The 23,949-nt window shown below is 38.2% G+C and overlaps 1 protein-coding gene across 1 annotated transcript in view; it reads left to right on the top strand.

Annotated features, from left to right (window-relative positions):
- Positions 1–23,949, top strand: part of SND1 (staphylococcal nuclease and tudor domain containing 1) — a 498,025-nt gene that overhangs the window by 307,245 nt on the left and 166,831 nt on the right. Inside the window, exon 15 of the mRNA XM_072652826.1 lies at positions 8,406–8,547. Within this exon, the coding sequence (XP_072508927.1) occupies positions 8,406–8,547 (142 nt within the window). The remainder of the gene's footprint in view (positions 1–8,405; positions 8,548–23,949) is intronic.

Here is a 23,949-nt window from a genome sequence, read left to right as displayed (position 1 = left end):
GGCAAGCTGCTTAAAGAGACTGGAGGATCTGACCCTTTAAACATTTCCTTACAAGGGTGTAAGTAAAAGGGTTAACTTTTGGAAGGAGAATTATCTCTTCATCAGTGATCCAAACATGGAAGGGAAAGCGGGGTGGGGGGGATCATGAAAGTGGCTGTGAGATGTGATGTTGTTGGAACAACATTTAAAACTTTTAAATCCCTGCTAGGGAGGCTAGACTAATTTTTCTCTTAACGAACAACAAAATAATCCTTAAGAATTAATTGGTTCATGTGAGCAGTGATATAATTTCTGGTTTAAGGCCCAGTGCTCTGGTAGTCAGCACTCCTTGGCATTGTCATATGATTCAGCATCAGAAACTTTATCATTTTGTTGGTAGAAATTATATGAAAAAAAGAGATATTACCATCTGCTTTAGTGCCACATCCTAAGAACCACTTTAACAAGTGTCAAGAGTTTTATTGGTTGGTTGTATCTGTGGGAACTTTCAGTGTAGAAGACACAAAGCTTATCTTACCAAAATCACATCCTAATCTTCCTTCTCTGAAAGCTTTTAAACAGATCTTAGAGAACTTAACTTAGAGAACTACTTTATAGTCTTCCTTCTGTACCTCAAGATTTCATTGTCTTTGCTTCAGACATCTTTTAACATTGATATTCCCTCCAGTTTCATAGACCATAACCTCTCAGCCTCAGTTCATGTCTCTATGAGTTGCTATGTCAAAAAAATTTCATCATTATGAAGTCAGGTTTCTAGTTGGGTCTTTAGTTGACGGACGTGTAATACCTCATTGAGTCCTTATTCACAAAATTTCCAGTTTAATAGGAACTGCTTGTGTTCTACTGGTATAACCTCTTAGAAACCAGGGTCACTTACATGCCATAATGAAGCAGCAGAATAGCTTTAGTTTCCTTGAGTCAGTCATTTTTATAACCTATTTAGTACTCTGGGAGTGGCTTGCACATAAAAGGCAATCAGTAAATGTTGAATAAGTGAATGATAAAAGAAATCAATAATGTCTTCCTCATCTACAGGTGATATTTCTCAGTAAAGCCCTCTCCTATCTTCGCCAAATAACTTTGCTCTTTGTTCACATCATTTTATGATACCTAATTCTCTTAGTTGTGCCAATGAAGCAACATTCTTGACCCCTTTGGGGGTTTTCTTGGCCAAGATACTCGAGCAATTTACCATTTCCTTCTCTAGCTCATTTTATAGATGAGGAAACTCAGGCAAACAGGGTTGAGTGACTTGCCTGGGGTCACACAGCCTCTAAGTGTCTGAGATCAGTTTTGAACTCTGGAAGATGAGCCTTCCTGACTCCAGGTCCATCACTGTGACCACTGCATCACCTAGACAGATGTCCTTAAACCCAGTTTTAGCCTGGGTGACCCTGTGGCTAGAGAACTTACAGTTATTCCTCATAGATTTTCTTTGGATTTCTTTCCAGCAGTCACCCTCCAACTCATGTTCTTTTCTACAAAGTCTTTAATGACCTTTTCCTATAGAATTGAGGTATTGCTCTTAACGGGTTTTTTTGCTTTCCAGATGAAGTTACCTTGTGCCTATTTATTGCATCATTACCTTCTCAATTTCAAAGTGCTTTGAGGAGGCAGAAACATTCCTTAAAAAGATGCTATCCTCATTGATAGATTAAATGTACTAAATGCTACTTTAAACAAGTTTATCCGAAACAATAAAAAATTCCTAGGAGTAGTTGACTTAGAAAGACAGACTGTAAAAATAATATCAGTAAAAAAGATTGTTCTTCTTAGTTGAGAAAGAGAGAATAGAGAAAAAATATTGTGACAGATAGCAAAAGGCTAGGAGAAAGCCCTCAGCTGTGTCTTTGGCAAAGAACAATGATGAGGTTTGGCTTAGATTATTTCTATAATCTCTGTTCATGGGGATTTGACAGTATTATGTGCTAACTAAATGTCCCTATCCTGAGGTGGTATCATCAGTCAGAAATACTTTCAGCATTATGCTAGTGGCCTTACTTAGGAAAAGTCTCCGCAAATATTCTTACCTTTGTGTCAAGTTCAATATAAATTAATTTTCAGAATCCTATTATTTGATAATGAAAAGCAAATTGAAATAATTGATAAACTCTTTGTTTTGCAAAAATGTTCTAGTGATAAAATTTTGAGTATGTCTTATGATGCTCCCCCGCTTTATAGTCTGGCAATATGTAGTCCCCCAAAACATAATGGACTGATTGCAACTAATAGTACATATAAACTTAAACTTTAATAGTTGTCCATCAAAAGAAAGTGTTTGCTTTTTAAATTAGCCCTATAATTATCCTATGCTTTTGATCACTTTTGGTGTCATTTAACATTGTCTTCATTTACATAATTGTACATATTCTTTTCCTTCTATATTATTTACTGCACCATTTCATAAAGTAGCCATCCATATTTTTTTCATATTCACTGTTCTGTGTGGTACAACAGTATTATATTAAGGTACACAATTTGGAGAGGTAGCATGGTATGGTGAATAGAGCCAGGCAAACCTGGTGTCATAATAACTTACAGAGAAGATGCCTGTCTGCATTGGCAGAGCAAGTGTCCTAACCAGGGAGTTTTCTATAACACTGAAAACACAAGGGTGTTACTATCTCATAGTTTCTTCAATCATTCCCTGAAGGGCACCTATTTTTCCCATCTTTGCCATTATATAAATACTGCTGCTCTGCATATTTTTTGTATGGATAGAAGTCTTCTTACGTAACCAGAATCATGTATTTTGTCTTCATCTATAGTTGTGAAAAGTATTTCCTTCCCTTTTCTCTTTATTTATGATGTGACCTTTTATATCTAGGACATGTATCTCTTTGGACTTTATTGTGGATATAGGATGGAATGTTGATCTAAACCTATTTTCTGCCAAATTGCATTCCATGTTTCCTCATTAAATTTCATGCAATAATAAATTAGCTTTGGTAATATTATAATTTATATTATATTAGTCCAACCTTGAGCAATTAATCATTCTCCAATTATTTTATCTGTTTTTATTTCTATAAAAATATTTTTTAAAAAATAAAATTTTAAGTATTTTATTCATACAATTCCTATATGGCCTTTGGTAGATGGACTCCTAAAAATTGTACATATTCAATAATTATTTTGAACGAAATTTCTCAGTCTCCTGCCTTTACTTTTTGTTAATCTAGATGAAGGTTTTTGATTTATGGGTCTATTTTATATCCGTAATGCTAAAGTTACTCTAGTTAATTTTAGTTGAATATAGTTTTCTAAGTAGATCATATTATTTTCAGAAACTGATAATTATGTTGCCTCTTTACCAATGTTTATTCCTTCATTTTCTTTTTTTTTTATTTCTCTAGCACTGTATCAAATAATAGTAGCGCTAGTGGAAATTCTTGCTTAAGGGCTGATCTTTTTGGCTAGGCCCCAAGTATTTCTTCTTAGAATAATGACTCTGGAGTTTAAATAGACACTTTGCTATGTTAGAGAAAGGTCCAGCTTTTGTCCCATGCTTTTTATCGTTTTTAATAAAAATAAATGTATTTTGTCATATTTGTCAATAAATGCATTTATTGACATTTGGGGGGGGTACATTATATTTATAAGATTCATAAGACCATTGATTTAGAATTGGAACCTCCTTGACCAAATCATACCATTGCTAGATACACATCTTCAAAGAGGTCAAAAACTATGTAAAATGATGCACATGTACACAAATGCTTGTGGTAGAACTTTTTGTTTTAACAAAGACCTGAAAACAGAAGGATCGCAATTAGTTGGGAAATGTCTAAGTACCACAACATCTTTTTCCTTCTTATTGTCCTCAGATATCAGTACAAGAAATTATACTTCAAGAAACGAAGAATATTGTAGATTTAGAAAAACCTGGAAAGACTTGTGTGAACTGATGCAGTTTGAAATGATCAGAACAGGAGAACATTTTATGCAGTGACCACAGTAATATAAAGGCAGACAATTTCTAAAGACTTCAAAAGACTAGTGACAAAGTATCTGTTTTATCTCTTGGCAGAGAATGAAATGTAGAAAGATAAAAACATTAAAAATAATCATTAATGAACTAATTAGAGCTGATGAGTTTGGCAGTCAGTTAACAAGTTTTGTTTTGGTTTTTTTTCCATAGCCTGTGCTAAATGCCAGGATATAAATTTAAAAGTCAAACAGTCCCTGTCCCCATAGATCTGACATTCTACTGTGGGGATGTAGAGAGAAGAGGATAACTCCCAGTACTGAATCTTGGCATCCTCACAGTTCAAAATGGAACATGGTTGATGATACAGCTAAGGATATTTCAAATAAGGAGCGGTCAGACAGGTCAGAGGAGAATAAGAAGGCACTGTTGTAAAAATGAAGTGAGGAGAAATTGTAGGAGGCAGAACTGGTCAATAGATTCAAAAGGAGCATAGAGACCATTACAAGGCTGAGAACTGGAAAAAATGGTCGTTGCAGTTACAACCTTTCAGAAATGTTATTTCCAGTTTTATCAATGTCATATCTTTGTTTATATCTTTTATTGTGCTTTTAAAATATTCTCAAGGTTCTTGCAGGCCATTCTCTCTTTTGCAAATGTATTTGTTATTGTTAGTCATGGTCTGTATACAGATTTCTCCTTACTTCTACCCTGTAGTATTTGTTTACTGTATTGGGATCTCTCCTGTATCAGTTGTGTTTTATTTATTTACTTCTTTAGGCTTTCTATTTTACAAGGATCCTTTTTCCTGTGAAATTTCTTTCCCTTATTTTTCTTTATCTTTTTAAAAATTGTTTCAGTCACCCTGACACATTTGGGCTTAGTTTTGACCATTCTCTTGAGAATTCTCTTGAGAAATTCCTTGCAAATATTAAGTTCTGTAATAATATTAAGCTTCATTATTCTCTATTGAATCATGTCCCTGGATTATCCAAGAAGCAAAAGTTATATTAGTAAAATATCTGATGACAATAGGAAGGAAAAAGATGTTGTGGTTTCTAATTCTGGGTCTTAATCTACTCTTTTTTAAAACCATATCTTTTTAATGGAGCTCTTTAGACTTTAAAACTTCATTAAACAACTGAACCTTTTTCACAGCAATAAATAGAATCTTAGAAAGGAACTTAAGGAATAGAAACACATTTCTGGAGCTACACCACACCTCTGGGGGGCAAGCCGTTTAACAGGACTCCCAAGTCAATCTCCCAGTAATAAAATCAGTATTCCCAGAGTAAACAATTTCCATTTCTATCCTGAGGGGGCAGAGATGATTTGTGGGTAAGTTGTGTGTCACCTGAGGGAACTTGTCATTCTGTCTTACTCAACTTTGCATTTGATCTACTATGAAACTAAAGTTAGAGGAAAAGAATATAGGCCTCGTTTCTTTGTACTTTTAGGACAACAAAAAAGTACGTGTTGGAAGAATAAGGAAGCCCCAGGCTTATATTTAAAGACTCCAAAAGACTCTCCTGTGATGACTGTGATTGAGACTGAAGACAGCTTCTACTTTACTAAAATCAAGCCTATATGATCATTACATCATTCTTACCAAGAAAAGTTATACTCTTTTTGAAGTCAAAAGCAGTCACTGAAATGTTGTGCGGATCCTTCTCTCACTGACTCTTCTCTGTCCAAAAGTATAGGCACGTAATTCTCTTGAAAAGAGATTTAAAGTTATTTATTTAAACTTAAAAAGAATTAAATTTAAAGATGCATATTTATATTTTTTTTATGACTTCTATCTGGAAGTACTTTGTAGTCACATTGTGAATGATACAGCATAGAGTTTAGCTAAGGACAAAGATAGTTCACCTGGAACAATTTTTCTATCACTGGCTTGTTACTAAATGGATGGTCCATATCCTAGGTATGGGTTTGCTTCCCTAAAGATTGATTATATGAATCAGGAGATTCATTTTTTTCCTATGAACTTTTGGCTTCTGAATATAAACATCACTGGTTTTGAAAGGAGACTTTTAAAATTGACTTTCAGCTTGGAGTTGTTACAACCAGCATTCATCTTTAACCTTTATCTTAAAAAGTGGCATTTCAGATTCCCTGTGCTGTCTCCCAATATGTCCTTTATGGAACAGAGACTGCTGAGTTGTGGATTGAGTTTTGGGAAGCAGCTAAGAACATCCTATTGATTTAAAAAAATTTTTAAAAACACTGCAGCAGTGAATTCCCATCGCTTTCCCCCCTTTCACAGTCTGAAGACATAGGCCCCTTGATGAACTGGACTAGTGGCTTAACTAAGAGGAAGAAAGTTTGCCTCTAGCAGTAGATCCATCCTTTACAATTCATTTTTAAAATCAAAAATGCTACGATAAATGGCTACATTGTTGGTTGGTTCAGATTTTTTATTAGCTTACTTTCCAGGTAAATCTAGAAGGCATCTAGAGTGAGTGTGTGTGTGTGTGTGTGTGTATGTGAGTGTGTGTGTGTGTAAAAATACATACTTCTTTTGCTTTGGTGCCAAACACTTTTAGTGTCATTCACTGAACTTGTATTGTCATGTGTTTAGCTCAAGAATTTATTGCTGTATTGGAAGATCCAACTTAGGTGTATGGTGCCCTAGATTTTGATGTCCAAAGAGTTTTAATATTTCTAGTGTTTTATGCCCCATAATATTTGTCATACTTAGATATTCTAGGCCTTTTCCAGCTACAGGTGAAGTATTTGCACATAAATGTTTATGGGCATTTGTTTGTATATATGTTGTCCTCAGGGGTAGGTAGGTGCCACAGTAGATATGCGTGCCATGCCTGGAGTCATGAAGACTTCAGTTCAGATCTGGTCTCTGACACTTAGTAGGTGTGTGACTCTGAGCAAGTCACTTGATTGTCGTTTGCCCGAGTTTCCTCATCTATAAAATGATCTGGAAAGGTAAATGGCAAACCACTCCAGTATGTCAGCCAATAAAACCCTGAACGGGATCATGAAGAGCCAGATGCCACTGAAATGACTGAACAACAACAACATGTTGTACTCAGTTGTGCAGGGGAAGAATTTCAACCAAGCTAAGCTGTATGTCACCTCATTTTTATTTTTAATAAAATGGTGGTGGTAGTGGAAAAGCTTTGAGTCAATAGATTATTGTGTTTCTTTTCTGCATTTCTCTATTTGAAGAGAGGATGAATCCTATTACTGTAAATATTGTTTTGATCCCTGCCTACTTTACTAGCTTCTCTGGATACATGTGGCTCCAAGGCACCTTTGTGTCTCCTCCGCTGCTACGAATACTCTCAGCTACTTGATGGCTTGTTAAATTTTCATTATCTAATATGCATTAATTTAGTTATAATAGCTCTGTTGCTAGGAGCAAAGATTGAAAGTAAGAGATTGCAGCAGCATAGATTAGTTGTGTCATTGGAGTCAGAAAAATGTGGAGAACCTTCTGCCCTCATAGAGAGTTTGGAGTTAATGTGTGATTAATACTAAGTGTGGCAAAAGAAAGAAAGTATTTTACTGCTGTCTGGTATGTCACCTGGGTTGTTTCTAAGGAATGTCTGTTTGTCACAAACCTCTTAATTGTAAACATATAGTCTATGCTTCTTCAGATATCTTCCGAGTGATAGTACTTACTAGTTTAATTGCCTTGAGATTTAGGATTGGACAATTGAAAGAAAATAAAAGAAGGATTTAAAGTAGAGAATGTGAGTTTTAATATGATCCCACATTGCAAATTTTGCTGAAGTGTGTGCTGCCTCGTGGTGATCTCAAGTGTAATTTCTAAGATTAAGCAAACTATAAAATTTGATTTTGAATTTTTATCTCTGTCATTGAAAGAATTTGCTATCTGGAGAAGTTCAGAGGTAATGTATATGATACAGTTCTCAATGTTAGATTAATATCATTTCCTGTGTTTGCTTTAGTGATGTTTGTCAAGCTATCACAGTTTTTCCTTGACTTTAGTACCTTACCAACTTAAATTATGTCCCTCTGTCTTGTCTGAACCCTAGATGTATACAAAGGGAGCAAATTATTGGCACATGATCAAAGGATATCAGTTGATTTATATAGAGTTTTGAAGATCATGGTTTAATCATGTGTAGTGAGCTTTGAATCTCATATATTGAAGGAGAAAAATGAGCCAGAATTGTTTTCTGAGCAAGTAGTGAAAGGGCTCTGAGAGTAACTTAATGAGAAAGGAGAGTGATGCAGAGAAAGAATTCTTATGGGCAGGAGTGCCAGTTCTGTTATAAGATGGACATTTTTGTCTCTATAAATTGACTGTACTTAGTACTAATAAAAATAGAACATTAATTGTCTCATATGTATGTCATATGGCCTGTAATTCTTGATTATCCACATGTTCCTAGGTTCTGCTATTCAGTTGTGCCTTGGTCCTAAGGCCCAGGAAGAAAATGGTGCCATCACCTTATGACTGACTCTTTTTATTCTTTCTCCTGAACAGGACACCCAGAAAGCCAAGCAGTTTCTGCCTTTCCTCCAGCGAGCTGGTCGTTCTGAAGCTGTGGTGGAATATGTTTTCAGTGGTTCTCGCCTCAAACTCTACTTGCCAAAGGAAACCTGCCTCATTACCTTCCTACTTGCAGGTAAGTTGCATGTATTTTCCGTAGCACTTGACTTCTTTTCACCTATGTTGGTGGTATTTTCATTCCTTCTGAATAATCTGGGGCCCATGAAGAATCCATTATTTCTAACTAGCAATTGAGGCTCAGAAATTTAAATGATTATTGGATCTACAAGGGAAAAAATTGTCATTCTGAAGGGCTGTATGTGACTCTTTTCGGTCTCCTTTTTTTCACCCTGCCTCTATAACGTGCAACCTAATAATTGCCATTGTATCTTGTCTCTTGAAGCAAAATTCTTTGACATTTGGAGATTGTAATGAAATCCATTCCTTATCTCCTTTCAGAGTTTACAGGATAGAAAGCCAAGCTTTCTGGGTTTACTTGCCAACATCACTGCTTCTTTGGCAGTGTGCTCTGAATGTTGGGCAGGTGATTTACCTTCCCTCTTCCTCTTTCTCACTATTCTAGAAAATGAGAGGTAGAAAACTTAATTGCAGCACCCAACTAGAATGAAGAGAACTCCAAATTCATATTGCCAGTTATAACACTTCAATACATTAAAAATCCATGATCTCATTTTTGGTCCACTATCAATGTAGATCCTTATTGTTGTATAACTTCATAAGTGATGTTGGAGATTTACTGTGACTGAAAAATTCACAAACCTAAAGCCAACCTGGTAGGGAACCTTTCCTAATAAAGCTAGGCCAGGCCTTAAATATTGCACTTAAAGTCTGTTGCCAGGTTACTATCTAAAAGCCTTTTCTACTTGGTAGGCACTGCTTGTGTTCAGCTGGTATAGCCTTCCAAAACCTAGGAATGATCACCCTTCCGTGGTACAGTGAGGCTTTGAAATAGGACCGTTGTGGGAAATTACTGGCACGCTATTTGATAAGATTCTCTAGGGTGATACTACCTACTTGAAGTTCCTCTCCTGCCATCTTATTTATGGGAAAGCCTCAGAATACTTGTGAAGAACCTAATTGTTTTCAGGTGTCCTTAGTGCCAAACTTTTAATGAAACCTTGGGCATGACATTCCCTTTGTTTCCTTCCACCACTACAGTAATCCTGTGTTGTACTAAAGTTGATATGAAAGGGAAAACCTGCCTCTCTTGTCACTACATATACATCTCTCTTCTCCTGTGTTTTATAGAAGCTTAATATGTCCCAAGCCAGCAAGACTATGAATCATGCACTTTGGGCAATTTCCATTTATCCACTCAAGGAGCAAATTGCTTCATTTCTTCTCTGCTGGAAAATAATAAAGTTATTTATTTACAATAGGTATTTCACAGAGGCTGTCATCTATAAGGGAAAAACCATCATTTTGCCTCACTCCCTTTCCTTCACCCATCTTTGAACACTTAAGAGGCATACTTGTCTTATTATTTGCTATCCAGGCATTCTCATAACTATATTAGCTTCTTGAAAAGAATTTGCTTTTATGGGGAGAAAAATGAAGAGGCCACTTGTTATCCCCCCATGTGATTGCCTTGTTTTCCTAAGAGGCATGTATCCATTTCTTCTCAGTAAATGTGTTTTCCTGAGGCTATGTGTAAGCAAATTGTGTCCTCTTCTCAAACCTCAGTAAATGGGTTGAGTTATGGGAAATAAACAAGTCTTTGAGAACTACAGGATTGAAGCACATAGCCACTGCCCAATGGTCATTTCTAGTCTAGGTCATCTCATAGACCCCTTAAGAGGGCTGCTTGGTATTCCTTTGAGTGACTGATTGTTGTAAGACCCTGCAATCAGCTATTGCTCTTAAAGGAAGAGGAAGAAAGACTCTAGACTTTGCTGAGGAGCTAGACTTTGGTTTCTGGAGTCTCTCTTTGGAGAAACTTGGCTACTCTTGGGTCTACAGGGGAAAGAAAACAATGAAGAGGAAATCCGAAAAGAAAAGCAGCTGAGTAAAGCTGGCCCAATTCACAGATGCAGCAAAATTATGAAAACTCTTGTACCTTTCTTTCCAGGCTAGGATAGCATACCATAATAACTTGGCTTAACTTTGTATCAGAAATCACATGGCATTTGTACTTTATAAGTAATTATTCCAACTCAAAAGACATTTCTTTGAGTAACTTGTGTTTTGAAGAAAACAACATATGCAGACTCACAGTTACCATTTACAGTTTTTTTTTCCTCTGCAGCCACACAGTGTGCTTATATATTATGTGAACTCCAATATCTCAGAAAGCTGTGATGGCTCTCCATGGTGTTCCAATCTTCATAGGCCTAACCAACAAGATACAGTTCTTCCTAACTGTCGTAATTATATGCCATAGAGGAAAAGAGCAAAGACTCTTTCTTGTTAGTCTCTATAAATCAGGAGGCCATTCTGAAACTTCTAAATGCAGAGTAGCAATCCTTGTGGGGAGGAAATATGTATGCTCTCTACTTCTAACTTCTTGGAAAGGCTTCTGCTTTTTGGAACAAGAAGTCTCTTTGGGTTGCTCTGGAACCCAGTTCCATGCTGTGTGGCCCAGGGGCTCTGAGGGAAGAACAAACAGTGTTTGGATTGTCCTTTTGTTGCATACTTCATATCCATCATGACCTCATTGGTGGGTTTCCAGGATAAGCTGAGGAGCTAGGTTGAGTTTGTCTTTGGAGAGACCAACAGAGAGTGAATTAATAGCCACAGGCTTTAATTCCTTGTCATAAAAGCAGCTTCTCACTTCTTTTCTTCCTTTGCTAAACCTCAATATGAGTATAACATCTAAATAAAAGGAACAGTAATGACCAGTTGTGATACTTGTGGCAAAACCCTAGTTACCAAATGACTCTGTCTGTGCTCTCTGTTTGTGGAGTTCGTGGATTAGAAAATCAGATTGGATAGTTAATTACTAAATGGGCAGAACATTTTTCCTCCTGGACTTGTCACTTCTGTAAAGCTGTGAATGTGTTTAAGTAATGATCTTCTTCCCAGTGATCACTACAAAGGGCACCAGGAGAGGAATATCTCTGAAATTGCCAGCAGATAGCTGTTTCTTCCCCCCTCGTTTTCCTTCCCCAATCTCTATCAAATTCACCTGCCTAAGAACACAGATCCACTGTTTGTTAATTAGTTTTCGCACTTGATCATTTCATGTTTGAAAAGATTTTAAAAGGAATTTTCCAAAATTTGTAAACCTAGGCATTTTGCTCCTGTGCGTCAAAGCCAGGTGATTAGAGGCTTTGGGCACCTTTTTCTTTGCTTTGTAGTTGCACCCACAGAGCAGGATTTGGCAGGATTAGTGTAGGCAACTTACATAACAGGCTCACCTGGACACTCTCTTGGTATAGTTTTAAATTTTGAATGTTCTGCTGGATGATTGGATTCAACTTAAGGATCCTGAGTGATGACTTTCTTTTGGACAGATTTCTTTTGCCATAGAAATCATAGAGTTCTCTGTGTGCATAATATAGTCAGTCAGGATTGTTGAGTGAAGCAGTTCCCTACATGTTCCATTGTCTTTGAGTCAGCATTTGCAAAACGTACTGGATTTGATGGATACAGAGACAGAAACAAAAAAGCAATCTCTTCCATTGAGGAGTTCACATTCCTTCTACTGGTAGGTAAAACATGAAAACATGTAAAGTAAATGGAGGGTAATTTGCAAAAGGCGTTAGGGAGTCCTCAATTTAAGGGGTTCCTGATTAATTTCCTATAGGAGCTAGAATCTAGTATGAGTCTTGGAGGAAACTTAGGATTCTGAGACAAAGCTAAAGAGAAATTGTCTTCCAGGCATGGGCAGGGTTACTATATGCCAAGACACAGAGACTAGAGAAATGGAATGGCAAACTCAAGAAAAGCTCATATTATTTGGCTGGATTGTAGAGTTCCTCAAGGGGCAGAGTAGGAAATCACACTGGGACCAGATTAGGGACGTTTGAAATGCCAACCTGAGGAATTTTCTATTATCTTTCAGGCAGTTGAATCACTGAAGCTTCTTGGAAAAGGTATTGGCATGATTAGATCCATGTTTTTGGACTATTACTTATTTGGCAGTTTTGTGAAAAGTATAAAAAAGAGAGAAGAGACAGGAAGCCATTAGAAGTCTGTCACAGTAATACAGATTGGAGGAGATGAGAGCCTAACAAGAATTGTGGTCACATGAGGGGACAGATGGCAACAAATGTGAAAGATGATAAAGTAGAATTGACAAAACCTGGTCAATGATTTTAAGTGAAGGGCAAAGGAGACTCCATAAACGACCACAAATTTGTGAGTGTGGGATCCCCTAGAAGAACAGTTTGTCCTCAACAGAAAAAGATGTTTGTGGGGGAGAGGTGGTTTATTATGGAGGGAAAGAAAGCAAAATCCATTTTAGATATAGTCCATTTGAGGTGCCGACAGGATATCCAAGTAGTGATATGTGTCAGTGAGTGATGTGAGACTATAATTCTCTAGAGGGATTAGGCCAGGATGTATAGATTACTCACCCATCTTCATTGAGGTAATACATGAACCATTGAGAAATTATGAAGTCTACAAGACAGAAGAGAATTGGACCCAGGATAGAAGGCGGGAGATGTCCTTGGCTAATTAAGAACCCTTCACATAGAAACAGATGACAACTCAGCAAAAGAGACTGAAGGAGGATCAAACCAGTAGTGCTCTCCCTTATATTTGCCTACTTTGTGTATATATAGATAGTATGCATATATATGTGACGGTGGGGGGTGGGGGGGAGGGTGTAGTTACCCTCTGAAAGTAATCAAGTTTACAAGTGAGCCATGTGAAGAGATAGGGGGATAGGAGATGAAGAACAGCTCCAGAATTCTGGATCATGGAAGTAGTACAGCTTCGATTAATGTTGAGATCAAAAGTATAAGCACACACTCTGGGTGAGTATCTGTACACTTCTGCCTGCCCCCAATATAAATATAAGAAGAGCATTTTGTCAAGTGTTGGGGTTGCAAGCCTAATTTCATGGGGTGGAGAAATGAGTTGGAGGTGCTTAGTGGAGGCAGACATGTAGGGATATAGCTAGGAGTTTGGGGAAGAGAATGGTGGGATCAAGGGAAGGTGTTTGGAGGATGAGGGAGGGAAACCCAGCTATGTTTGTATCAGCAGAACTTGAGCCAGGAGATCAGGAAAGACTGAAAGGGGTGTGTCTGTGTGTCTGTCTCCGTGTGTGTCTGTCTCCGTGTGTGCATATGTGCGTGTATGTGTGTGTGAGTGCATGCGTGTGTGTGTGTGTGTGTCAAGAAAATGATCAAGAATGGGATGGAAGGATGTTTCTGACAAGAATAAAGGTCACCTCTTCCTCAGACTGGAGGAAAGGAAAGAAAGAGAGGATGGAGAACAGTAGAGAAATTTGAGGTTTAAAACAGGGGAGAAGAGGGAGCTCACTCCAGATGGCCTCTATTTTCTTAGGAAAGAAGTCTCAAACTCAGGCAAAATTCCCAGCCAGATTAGAATGTAATTGGGAAATGTTTAACAAAATAAAAATATTACATAGAATAATATTAATTTGTGATATTCCAAGTAAATTTAGGACTTCTACTTAAGTTCAATACCACTCTGTAGGGGACTTGCAGCAAGAATAGGATATTTAGAACAAATACTAGGGGGAGTGTGCCTAAAAGTCATAACTCAGAACCACCACACAGCCTTGTGCGGCTAGTTTGGCAGAGCTGTATAATTTCAGTTGGTTTTCAGCAGAACTAAGTAGAAGCAGGAAAGACTGATAGTGGGAATTACCTGAGGACTGGAGTTTGACAAGCTATGAATGACATTCAAAGATGGTGAGCAGTTTACAGCAGGGTCAAGATTGTTTAGGAAGTAACAAGAGGCCAGAGAAGTAACAAACTTAAGATGCTGTAGATCTTGATGAGGACTCAAAGTAGTCAAGTTTTGGAGTGAACCATGTGAAGAGATAAGGGAATAGGAGATGACAAAGAGCTTCAGAATTCTGGATCATGGAGTTAGGACAGTTTTGAGTAATGTTGAGATCAGAAATGTAACCATATCACTCTGAGCTGAGGTGAAATTTTGTATGGAAATTTAGAAGGTTGACATACTGAAAAACCAGAGTATTTGGGAGGAGTGTCAGCTTTATGTTGAGGACAAAGCTTATGGGTGAACTGTTAAATATTGAAGCTCTTGTGGGAACAGGAAAGAGAGGGGGAAAGCATGACCTGGGGGTCAGTATATGATTGCAGCATGCTTCTGGGTAGGAGCGTGTAGGTCAATGGAGTCCAGAGTCATGGGAGAATTGGTTAAGTAATGAGGAGCCTCACTCTAAGCTGGAGGAAAGTGATTCCTCCTTATCTATTTTTTTTTTGTGAACTCTTTTTGGTCAGGCAGGCCCACAGCTTGATGGAGTAGCAGGTGGCCTAAACCAGGTGGCTTCCATGTCACAGTCCCTGCACCCCTGTATGTGGAGTGATCAGATGGGAAAGCAGGTGGGAAAAGTTAGCTATACCTAGCAGGTCATTGCCTCCTGAGCTCTTGCCCTTTAGTCCTCTGAGCACCTGCCTTTGGTTTGGTTGGTAAAGAATTGACCTTTTGCAGTCATAGCCAAAGCTATTCAAGGTCCTGCTGCTCTGGCCTCTTCCCATGCATATTTATTTCAGCCTAGGACACAATCACATCCAGTTCTTGTCCTGCATTAGCAGGGAAGCCAAAATCACTGGGCAGCCTACATTTGTATAAAAGCATCTCTCCTCTTCCTCCTCCCAACCCCCCAAATGTAATGAGTTCCCTCCATTTCCCTTAATTAGAACAAAAGTCATTCCGTTTTAGTTCGTCTTCACAAAAGAAAGAGAAACCGAGGTGCAGTAAGAAGAAATCACTTAACCCTTTAAGTCACATGATAAAACACAGATCCATTGACAGTAAAGCCTCTTGTGAATGTGCCCTGCCTCTTGGGAATTCATGCTGAAGCCACAGTTTAGGAAGTTCACTTGATGGCTAGGGGCAGCATTTTCCAAACTAGATCGTACAAACCAAATGTATTCACAAAGGTAGCTGACCTCCCTTCCTGATTTCCCCATTTCTGCCAAAGATATTAGCATCTTGTGCATCAGCTAATCTGGAAAACTCAGAGCCATCTTTGATTTCAGATTCTCCTCTCAGACCCTGTCATTTCTATCCCCACAGTTTCTCACATCTTTGCTCTTTTCTCTGTTCCAGCTTCCCCTACCCCTTTTACTTCAAACCCTAATTATACTATTGCAGTAACCTCCAAACTAGTCTCCCTGACTCCAGGCTGTCCCTCTATCCAATCCATCCACCAAGTCACTGCCAGATTAATCTTCCTTTGATCATATCTTACCCTTTGAAAAAATTACTTCCTGAATAAAATCCAACTTCCTTAACCTGGCAGTTCAGCCTTTCAAAGATACAGTGTAGCGTACCTTTCCAGCCATTTCTCTGACTATTTGCTTTCACATACTCCCAAGTTAGAGTCAAGCTGATCTATTTGGTGTTCTGGAGACATGCTCTGTACTTTCCCGCCTCTGGATTTTTCCTCATTCTGGGCCCTTAAACTATAGTGTCCCCAGCCAATCTGTTTAATTCCTATTTATCCTTCAAATCCCAGATAAAATACTTCTCATTGAAGTATCCACAACCCATTCATCTCCATGCATCCAACTTCCTGTAGCACTTTATATATCTGTGCATTGTGTCATAACATTCCTTCTTATATTCTACATAGTTGTATTTCTCCTCTTCCCTAGTAGATGGTAATGTTTGTGGCAATAGGAGCCTTGTTTTGTTCATTCTCCTGTAATCCTCCATACCTGGAGGAGAGATTTTCAAATTAGGTGGTCAGTAATAATAAATGAAAGAATGCTCCCTATAGGAAGGATGTGTAATATTTCACAGTGTCTGAAGTCTAAAGGCTTATTATGTACCCATGATGCTGATTCTATTACCAGTTCATTGAATAAACACATTCTCTGTCTTTCTGTTTCCTTGTGTGTACCTAGTGGGGAGCAGTTTTATTATTAAAGAACAAGAGAATTTCTTGACTTTCTGGTGGATTTGTAATATATCAATGTGGCTATTCTCTGCACAGGTAAAGACCACATCTGTCTGTATCTTCTCCTCCTCTGTACCTCTTCTCTTTCTACTTTCATAAATTCTCTGCAGTGGCTGAGTTTCTTGAATAAGCTCCATAATTATCAAAAATTGAAAACTTTGAAAAATTGAAATGTCCTGTTAGTGTTAGGTGGTAATGTAAAATGTCTGAAGTACTATCAAGAATGAATTATTAATAACAGTTTGCCTACCAGAGGGCACAAATGATTTTTCCCAGGATTGTTATCATCACTGTCTTCAACAAAGGCAAATGCAAATTACTTCCTTAACTCCAAATGAATGAAAGAAGAAATAGACACAAGGGGTGACTTGAGTTGGATTAGAATAAGGACAAGAGATTTTAAAACCTTTTTTCCATATGAAATATTCTTTCTGACTTCTTGGATTACGAATCTGGGAACCCAGAACAATTTTCCCAGGGTTATTTCATAAGTTCATCATTAATTATAAATTACTAAATAATTTATTCCATACCAATTCTGTAAATGCTTTTGTTTTGAGGAGAAAATGCCAGAGAGGCCTTGTCAAGGAAAAATACAAATGAACAAAAAGAATTTATTGAGGACTTACTATGTACAAAGCATTGGGCTAAGCAAGTTCATCCACTGGACAAGTGGAAAAGCCCAGAAGTCCTAAAGGCAAACCCCTGGGTTCCTTTCATGGAAAAAGGAGCCTAGGACCGTGGAGACGTAGGTTAGATAGAGAGGCCTGATTGTCCTCAATGACTCCCATTGAAGGCTACATCTTCTAGGCAGGCATGCACAAGCAAGCAGCCCACTTGTTTTCTGGCTGTTGGGGGGCCAGGGTCTAGGGTAGAAGACAAGTGGGGAAGAAACAGGAAAGAAAGTGTTTCAAGTTTGCTTCATGCCAAGAACTAGTGTGCCTCCATATCTTCAGTAGAAGGTGACGTTACCAGCACAGCTAATAGTAATTTTTTAATGACCATGTATTCTTAAGTGAGATTTGGATCTTTTTATTATGCTCATAATTTATTCATTCTAAGTTTCAAGCATGATGAGGTTCAAAATGTTGTTGGCCTCTAAATCTTTTGAGGTTTTTTTTATGACAGAATCTGTACAAGAAAAGGAGAGAAGGAATACTTTTATCACCTTCTCTGATCCTGAGAACAGTGGATCTTTATTAAATATCGGCACCAAACCAAATTACACAATTAAAGGCTAAGTGAGAAATCCTACTGTATCATCGTAAGTCTGAATGTTACTATGTGAGATTTTCTGAGAATCTATCCTTAATTAAGCAATATAGGGTTTGTTGATAATTACTAATTCCTTTCAGATTCTTTCATTGAACTATAACTTCAGGGAAATTCATAAGGTGAAATGGCACCCATCTCTCCATGTATTTGTATGTATTTTTTCCATTCTGACTGCATTCCCTTCTTGCTTTCCCATTCATCCTTGGTATAAGAAATGGGCAAAGTAAAACAAAATGTTTTGGGGTAATCTCTCTTCCTTTTGCGGCCATTGTATAGTGGGTCAGGCAGTCTGGAGGGTCAACTGATAGAATACATCAGGACAATAAACATGATTCTGAGAAGTGTCTCACAAGGCTGGTCTCATTTTTCTTTGGTGAAAGTCAGGATATGATTAGATTACTATCCAGAAGACTGGATAGTAATGATAGCTGACATTCACATTGTTTTTAAAGCCCTTTATATCCATGATTGTACTTGATCTTCACAATGGCTCTGTAAAGAGTCAGCCCCAAGCATTATTCTCATTTTACAGAGAAGAAAACTGAGGTCCAAACAGATTAAGTGGCTTGCCCACTAATACCCTACAGAACTAAGATTTGAACTCATGTATTTAGACTGAATGTTCAGTGTTCCTGTCTGCATTGCCTTCTAAGGTAGCCTATGGAAACTTTGATATAGTCCTTTATGGACTTTAATCTCAATCCACCAGATTGTAATAAGCTACATCATGGGGAAGGGGGCTCCTTCTTTGGAATTGTCTCCTACCCTCAGCTACCCAGTTTTGCAGTTGTGATTTATCTCACCTTTTTAATGTGTAATCTTTGTCTATTAATTATAAATATTCCTGTTTATATCTGGTGTGTGAATGATAAAATACCCCGGATTGACCCCCATGATCACTTGGGTACTTAAGGGATGGTGCTAGTAATTTAGAGATCTCTTTACTTAACTTCTTATGTTCCTTCTTCTTTGCCACCTAAACAGGCAGTTTCAGGCATCCTATGAGGGGAGAGAACAAACATTTAGTAAGCACTGACTACATGCCAGGCACTCTGCTAACCAAATATAATCTCATTTGATCCTCACAGAACCCTGGGAGGTAGGTGCTATTATTATCCCCTTTTTACAGTTGAGGAAACCAAGGCAGACATAAGATAAGTGACTTGCCTAGGGTCACAAAGCTAGTAAGGACCAGATTTGAAGTCAGGTCTCATCAGACCCAGCTCTGTATCCAGTACACCACCTAGCTGCTTCTGTGACCACCAGAAAAAGCCATGCTACAGGTGGCACTGCTGTCTTACTGAACCTGAGTGAATTTCAATGGATAGTACAGTTCTAAAGAATAAAAATATTTTGCATTTGTTTAGCATGCCTTATCCATTTTTTTTCTGACAGTCTTCCCTATACTATTCCAGCTTATTTTTGTTTGTTAGAATAGACCCCAAAAAAATAATAAACTTTGTCCCCAGCTGCTTAAGAGACAATTCCTGGGCTTCTCATATTTCCCTTCAGGGCTAATTAAAGGTGAGTAACAAGATGACTCCCCTTCTCAATCCATCAGTTCTGAACTGTCTCATCATAATGATTTCTAATTATTTGGCCCACTTTTTTCTTGGCTTTCTTCTCCATAGGTAGGATCTTAACTCTTCTCTGGTTTGAGGACTCCTTGCACAGGAAATAGATTCAAAATAGCATTAACCCTAGGATGTTCAGATGGTGTATGTCAAGAGGATGTGTACAAAAACTGTGTTCTTTAAGTAGTTATATATCTTAGTTGCAAGTATTTTCTAATTCAGTTATGAATTTTTCTTTGCCCTGGGAGGTGTCTCCCCCACCCCCAACTTGATAGGTAATGTGACTGCCTTTCCCTCTCTGGTAGTTTATAAGCTTTGTACCTTTCCATGTGTGGTCGTGCCAACGTCAAAATGTCTACAGCCTTATTCCATGCTCAAGTTGTCTTTTCCAGTTGACCATTCCTCATTAATGATGGCTACACCTGGCAGCATGTGGGCCCAGCTTATTTGCCATCTACTCCTACCCTGTTGGGGCTCAGGAACCCCATCTAGAAATAGAAAATTATTATATGTGTATGTGAGGGAGAGAATATAAGTGCTTTAGTCATTTGAAATTAAAGGGAAATCTAGTAATGGGCAGCTCCAGGGTAAGTGTTGCTCACCACCTGTGAGACTTAATCCTGGTTGCTATGGGAACAATTTCTTTCAGCCCCCTTTCAGAGAGATTTGACTTCATTTTAAAAAACAAATAAACACATAGAAAGTTCTGGATAATGGAAGTGCTGTCTCTGGCTTATAGTCATCCCACTGGACTTCTAAGTTCATAGACTAGCTGGCCACTTATATCCATTCTGAATGAATGCTTCTCATAGAGGAGATTAAGACAAAGTGACTAGCATCTTCATGTGGATAAGTATGTGTGTATATTGTGTACATACGTGGACCCATTCCTTCGCATGTATATCTGTGTACTTACACAAATAGAACCCGTTTGATCACATCCAGACTTAAATGGTATCTCATAACACTGGCTGTGCCATTGCACCCACTGACAGAATTACAGCCTGATGCCTTTCACAATTTATTTGCAAGCACATAGACCTGATCTCCTCTCCTGTTCTATGGGATTGGTCCACATACTTAATGAGATGCTGCCAAAATTAGTAGGAAAAGGGATGAATCACAAGAGGTTCTTTCAATTCCATTGAAAGTCACTTGCTCTTCCTCAACCTTACTGCTTCTTAGCTTTGCATGTCTCTGATCTCAGAGAAAGGCAGAAGGCAGTCCCTGTTCTCAAGAAGCTTACAATTTAATGGAAGGAGGGGAAACAACATGCAAACAACCATGTACAAACAAACTATATTCAAGATAAATTGAAAATCAACAAGGAAGGCACTAAAGTTAAGGTTGGTGGGGAAAAACTTCCTGGAGGAGGAGGTCAGGAGGTGAAGCTGAGAAGGGAGAGCATTCATGATGGAAGACAGCCAGTGAAACTGCATGCATCAGAACATGGAGTCTCCAGATAGAAGAAGCAGGGTCGCTGGATAACAGGTTATATTGAAGGGTATAGGGTGTCAAAAGATTGGAAAGTAAGGGGAATCAGGTTATAAAAGCTTTTAAACACCAAACAAAGGATTTTATATTTGATCTTTGAGATGATGTGGAGTCACTGGAGTTTATTAAATAGGATGGTGGGGGTGGGGAGATATTACATGGTCAATCCTGTACAAGGCACTAAAACTCTCTGCTGCAGTTTACTCATCTTAAAAGGATAATTACAGCCCCTGTTCTTGTAGGATTGCTGTGGGGATCAGATGAGATCACATATTCAAAGTACTCTAGAAACTTCGATGTGCTCTTTTGTGCTCTCATCTTCCATGTTTCCGTTTGTTGTGTGCACGTGTGCCCTGTGTCTCTTTTCTGGTCCCTCTTCTCTTTTTTTTCCTGTGTTCTCTTTTATTTCATCAGCTTCCATAGGTTGGATTGTCTCTATACTTATGACTCTCAAATCTACATAACCAGCCCTACTTTCTTTCCAAGGCCTACAGTAGTCTCAGATTGCCAAATACCCACTGGTCCTCGCTGCCTGGATTGCCAAGAGGCATTCCAATTTCAAGATGTCTAAAAGAGGACTCATTATTTTCTCCCCAAGCCTACCTCTTCCTAATATTTCTGCTTCAGTCAAGAATACCATCATTCTACCACTCACCCAAGTTTACAACTTCTGAGCCATCTTAACAACTCCCAACATCCACCTCCATAGTTATGCAATCCTAAGGTTTCTACCTCCACAGTATCTCTCCTATTTATCCCTTTCTTTCTATTCACCACCTTAACTAAATCAGACCATCAACACTTCTTGCCTGAACTTTTGTATTGCTTAGTATTTAAAGCCCTTTGCCATATAACTAATCTGTTCATCTTTCTAGCCTGATTTCATATTACTCTCCTTCATAGTCCCTTCACTTCAGAAAAACTAGCCTTTTTGCCATTAGCCATTTTCTCATAGGTCTGGAACATTCTTCCTCCTCACTTCACCCTGTTTCTTGGCATCGCCATCCCCTTTCAAGGCTCAATTCAGTATCACCTTTTACACTAGTGATTTCCAATTTCTCCAGCTATTAGCATTTACCCCAAAATTGCTATGTATTTTCCTTTCTGTGCTTACTGTATCCTGTCCTCTCCTCTCCACCTCAGGAGAAGGTAAACTCCATGAGGTAAGATGGTTTCATTTTTGTCTTTGTCTCCCCATTGCCTACATAATGTCTTAAATATTAGTAGGCACTTAATAAATGTTCCCATAATTTAATAAGTTGTCCATATAATTTAGCTTCCCCCAAAGCTCTACCAGCTTACCTTGGAAAGTCTTCCCTCATTTTGGTATGAATATGTCTGTTCTTTTTTGAAAACTATACCTGTTGAACCCAAGCTCTCTCAACACCTCTCCAGCCAGAAAGCCTTAGAGTTTTGACTCATTGATGGACATTATGTCTTTTGTAAGAGGGCCAGGTTAGCTCCATTTGTAGAGGCTCATTACCAGGTTTACTATAGTGTGATGAACTTTTCATCTCAGTAGTTCTCAAATGACTTTGTCATACTGTGTTGTAGAGAAGTTTGTGGGAGTGCTTAGTCAGAGTAAACTTTGGATTCTGCTACAGATGGTATAATAAATAAATTTAGTATCCCTTTTCACAAGATGTAGGATTTCCTATAGAGCTGGAAAGTGACCTTAGAGATCACCTAGCCAGTAGTCCCAGTTTTACAAATAAACTGAGACCCAACTAGGCTAGCCACTGGCCTAAGATCCCTTAGGCATTAAATACCAGAGATAGGTTGGGGCACAGATCATTGGGCTCTGAATTCATTGTTCTTTCCGCTACAACAAACTGTTCTAACAGCTTCTCTCTGGTCAAGTGGCTACACACCACACTGGATTAGTGGCTCTGGAAAGTACTTGTAGGGAGAGCTGTGGCCTCAGTTATTCTTTTTTTTTTTTTTCTGTTGTGTGTCCTACCTTGTACCCAAGTTTCTTCTGTTATTTTTATAAAAATAGCTGTGATTTACCTGCATACCATCATGTCATGTGGGAAAACATGAGCTTTGTCAGTCTGATATGGGCCTTAATGATTCTGTTCCCCTACCCTTGCATGCCTTGTTTGCCTGAGTTTATGCATCTGCTAGTGATTTTTCTAGGGTTAATTTGGGCTTTTTTATTTTTAAATTGGAACATGGTGTCTGTCTCTTCTTTCTGTGTGTGTTTTGGATGCAACCCCTATGCCAGGCATGCAGTTATTAACTTCACTGATATACCAGTTCACTCATTAGCATTTGCATTTTAAATTACAAGCCAGAGCAGACGACATTTATGCTATATTTGTACCACTGCCTTGTTCATGAATGATGTTGTGTGCAGGGAATTCAGAAATAACTTATCTGGGGCCTTGATTTATTTTTGTCTCTTTTCATCAAACTGCTTATTTTTTGTTTTCCTTATTTTATTGGGAATTTTTTCTTTCCTAATTTTAGACATGTTTGTGAGTTGTTCTTGATGGGCAGCACTGGGTCATTTTTATTACAAAATAGCCATCATGCATGAATTGAGAATCTTCCTTTATTAACATTTTGACCTTTGTCAGCCTACTTTCCATAGAGAAAAGGGATTTTTCTCAGAACACAGCATGTAGATAAAGAAAGAGAAGCAAGCGTTGTTCCTGTTAGCATTGTTAGTTTCATCCAGGCCCCTGTGGCTCATTAGGCTCAATGAGTATTTATTATTGTCTAGTGCTTGGCATTGGGGATATAAGGGAAGGGTAAGGCAGAATTAGAAGTCAATAGAATGTGCTAGAACCAGAGTTAGCAAATACTGGGTTCAAATTCTTCCTGTCCTGAACAAGTCACTTATCTTCCCTGAGTCTCAGTTTATCCATCTGCAAAATGGGGGTGATAGTACCCATATGTTTCTTTTCCAAATCAAAAGTACTTAATCTAAGCTTTTTGAATGGACTTCTTCCTGTGGTTTTTCCAGTGAGACATGAATATGGAGAGATGTCTAGAGCTGAGGATTTGGTAGGCTTTGCTACTGTGCTCTTTTGTCAATTTTTTTTTCTTTCTGTTGAACACAGTGCTTAGTATACTGGTTTAAGGATTCTAAACTGCTTAT

Source organism: Notamacropus eugenii, chromosome 3 (assembly GCF_028372415.1).
Source record: "Notamacropus eugenii isolate mMacEug1 chromosome 3, mMacEug1.pri_v2, whole genome shotgun sequence".
Classification (NCBI taxonomy): Eukaryota; Metazoa; Chordata; class Mammalia; order Diprotodontia; family Macropodidae; genus Notamacropus; species Notamacropus eugenii.
This window is presented reverse-complemented; position numbering and strand designations above follow the sequence as displayed.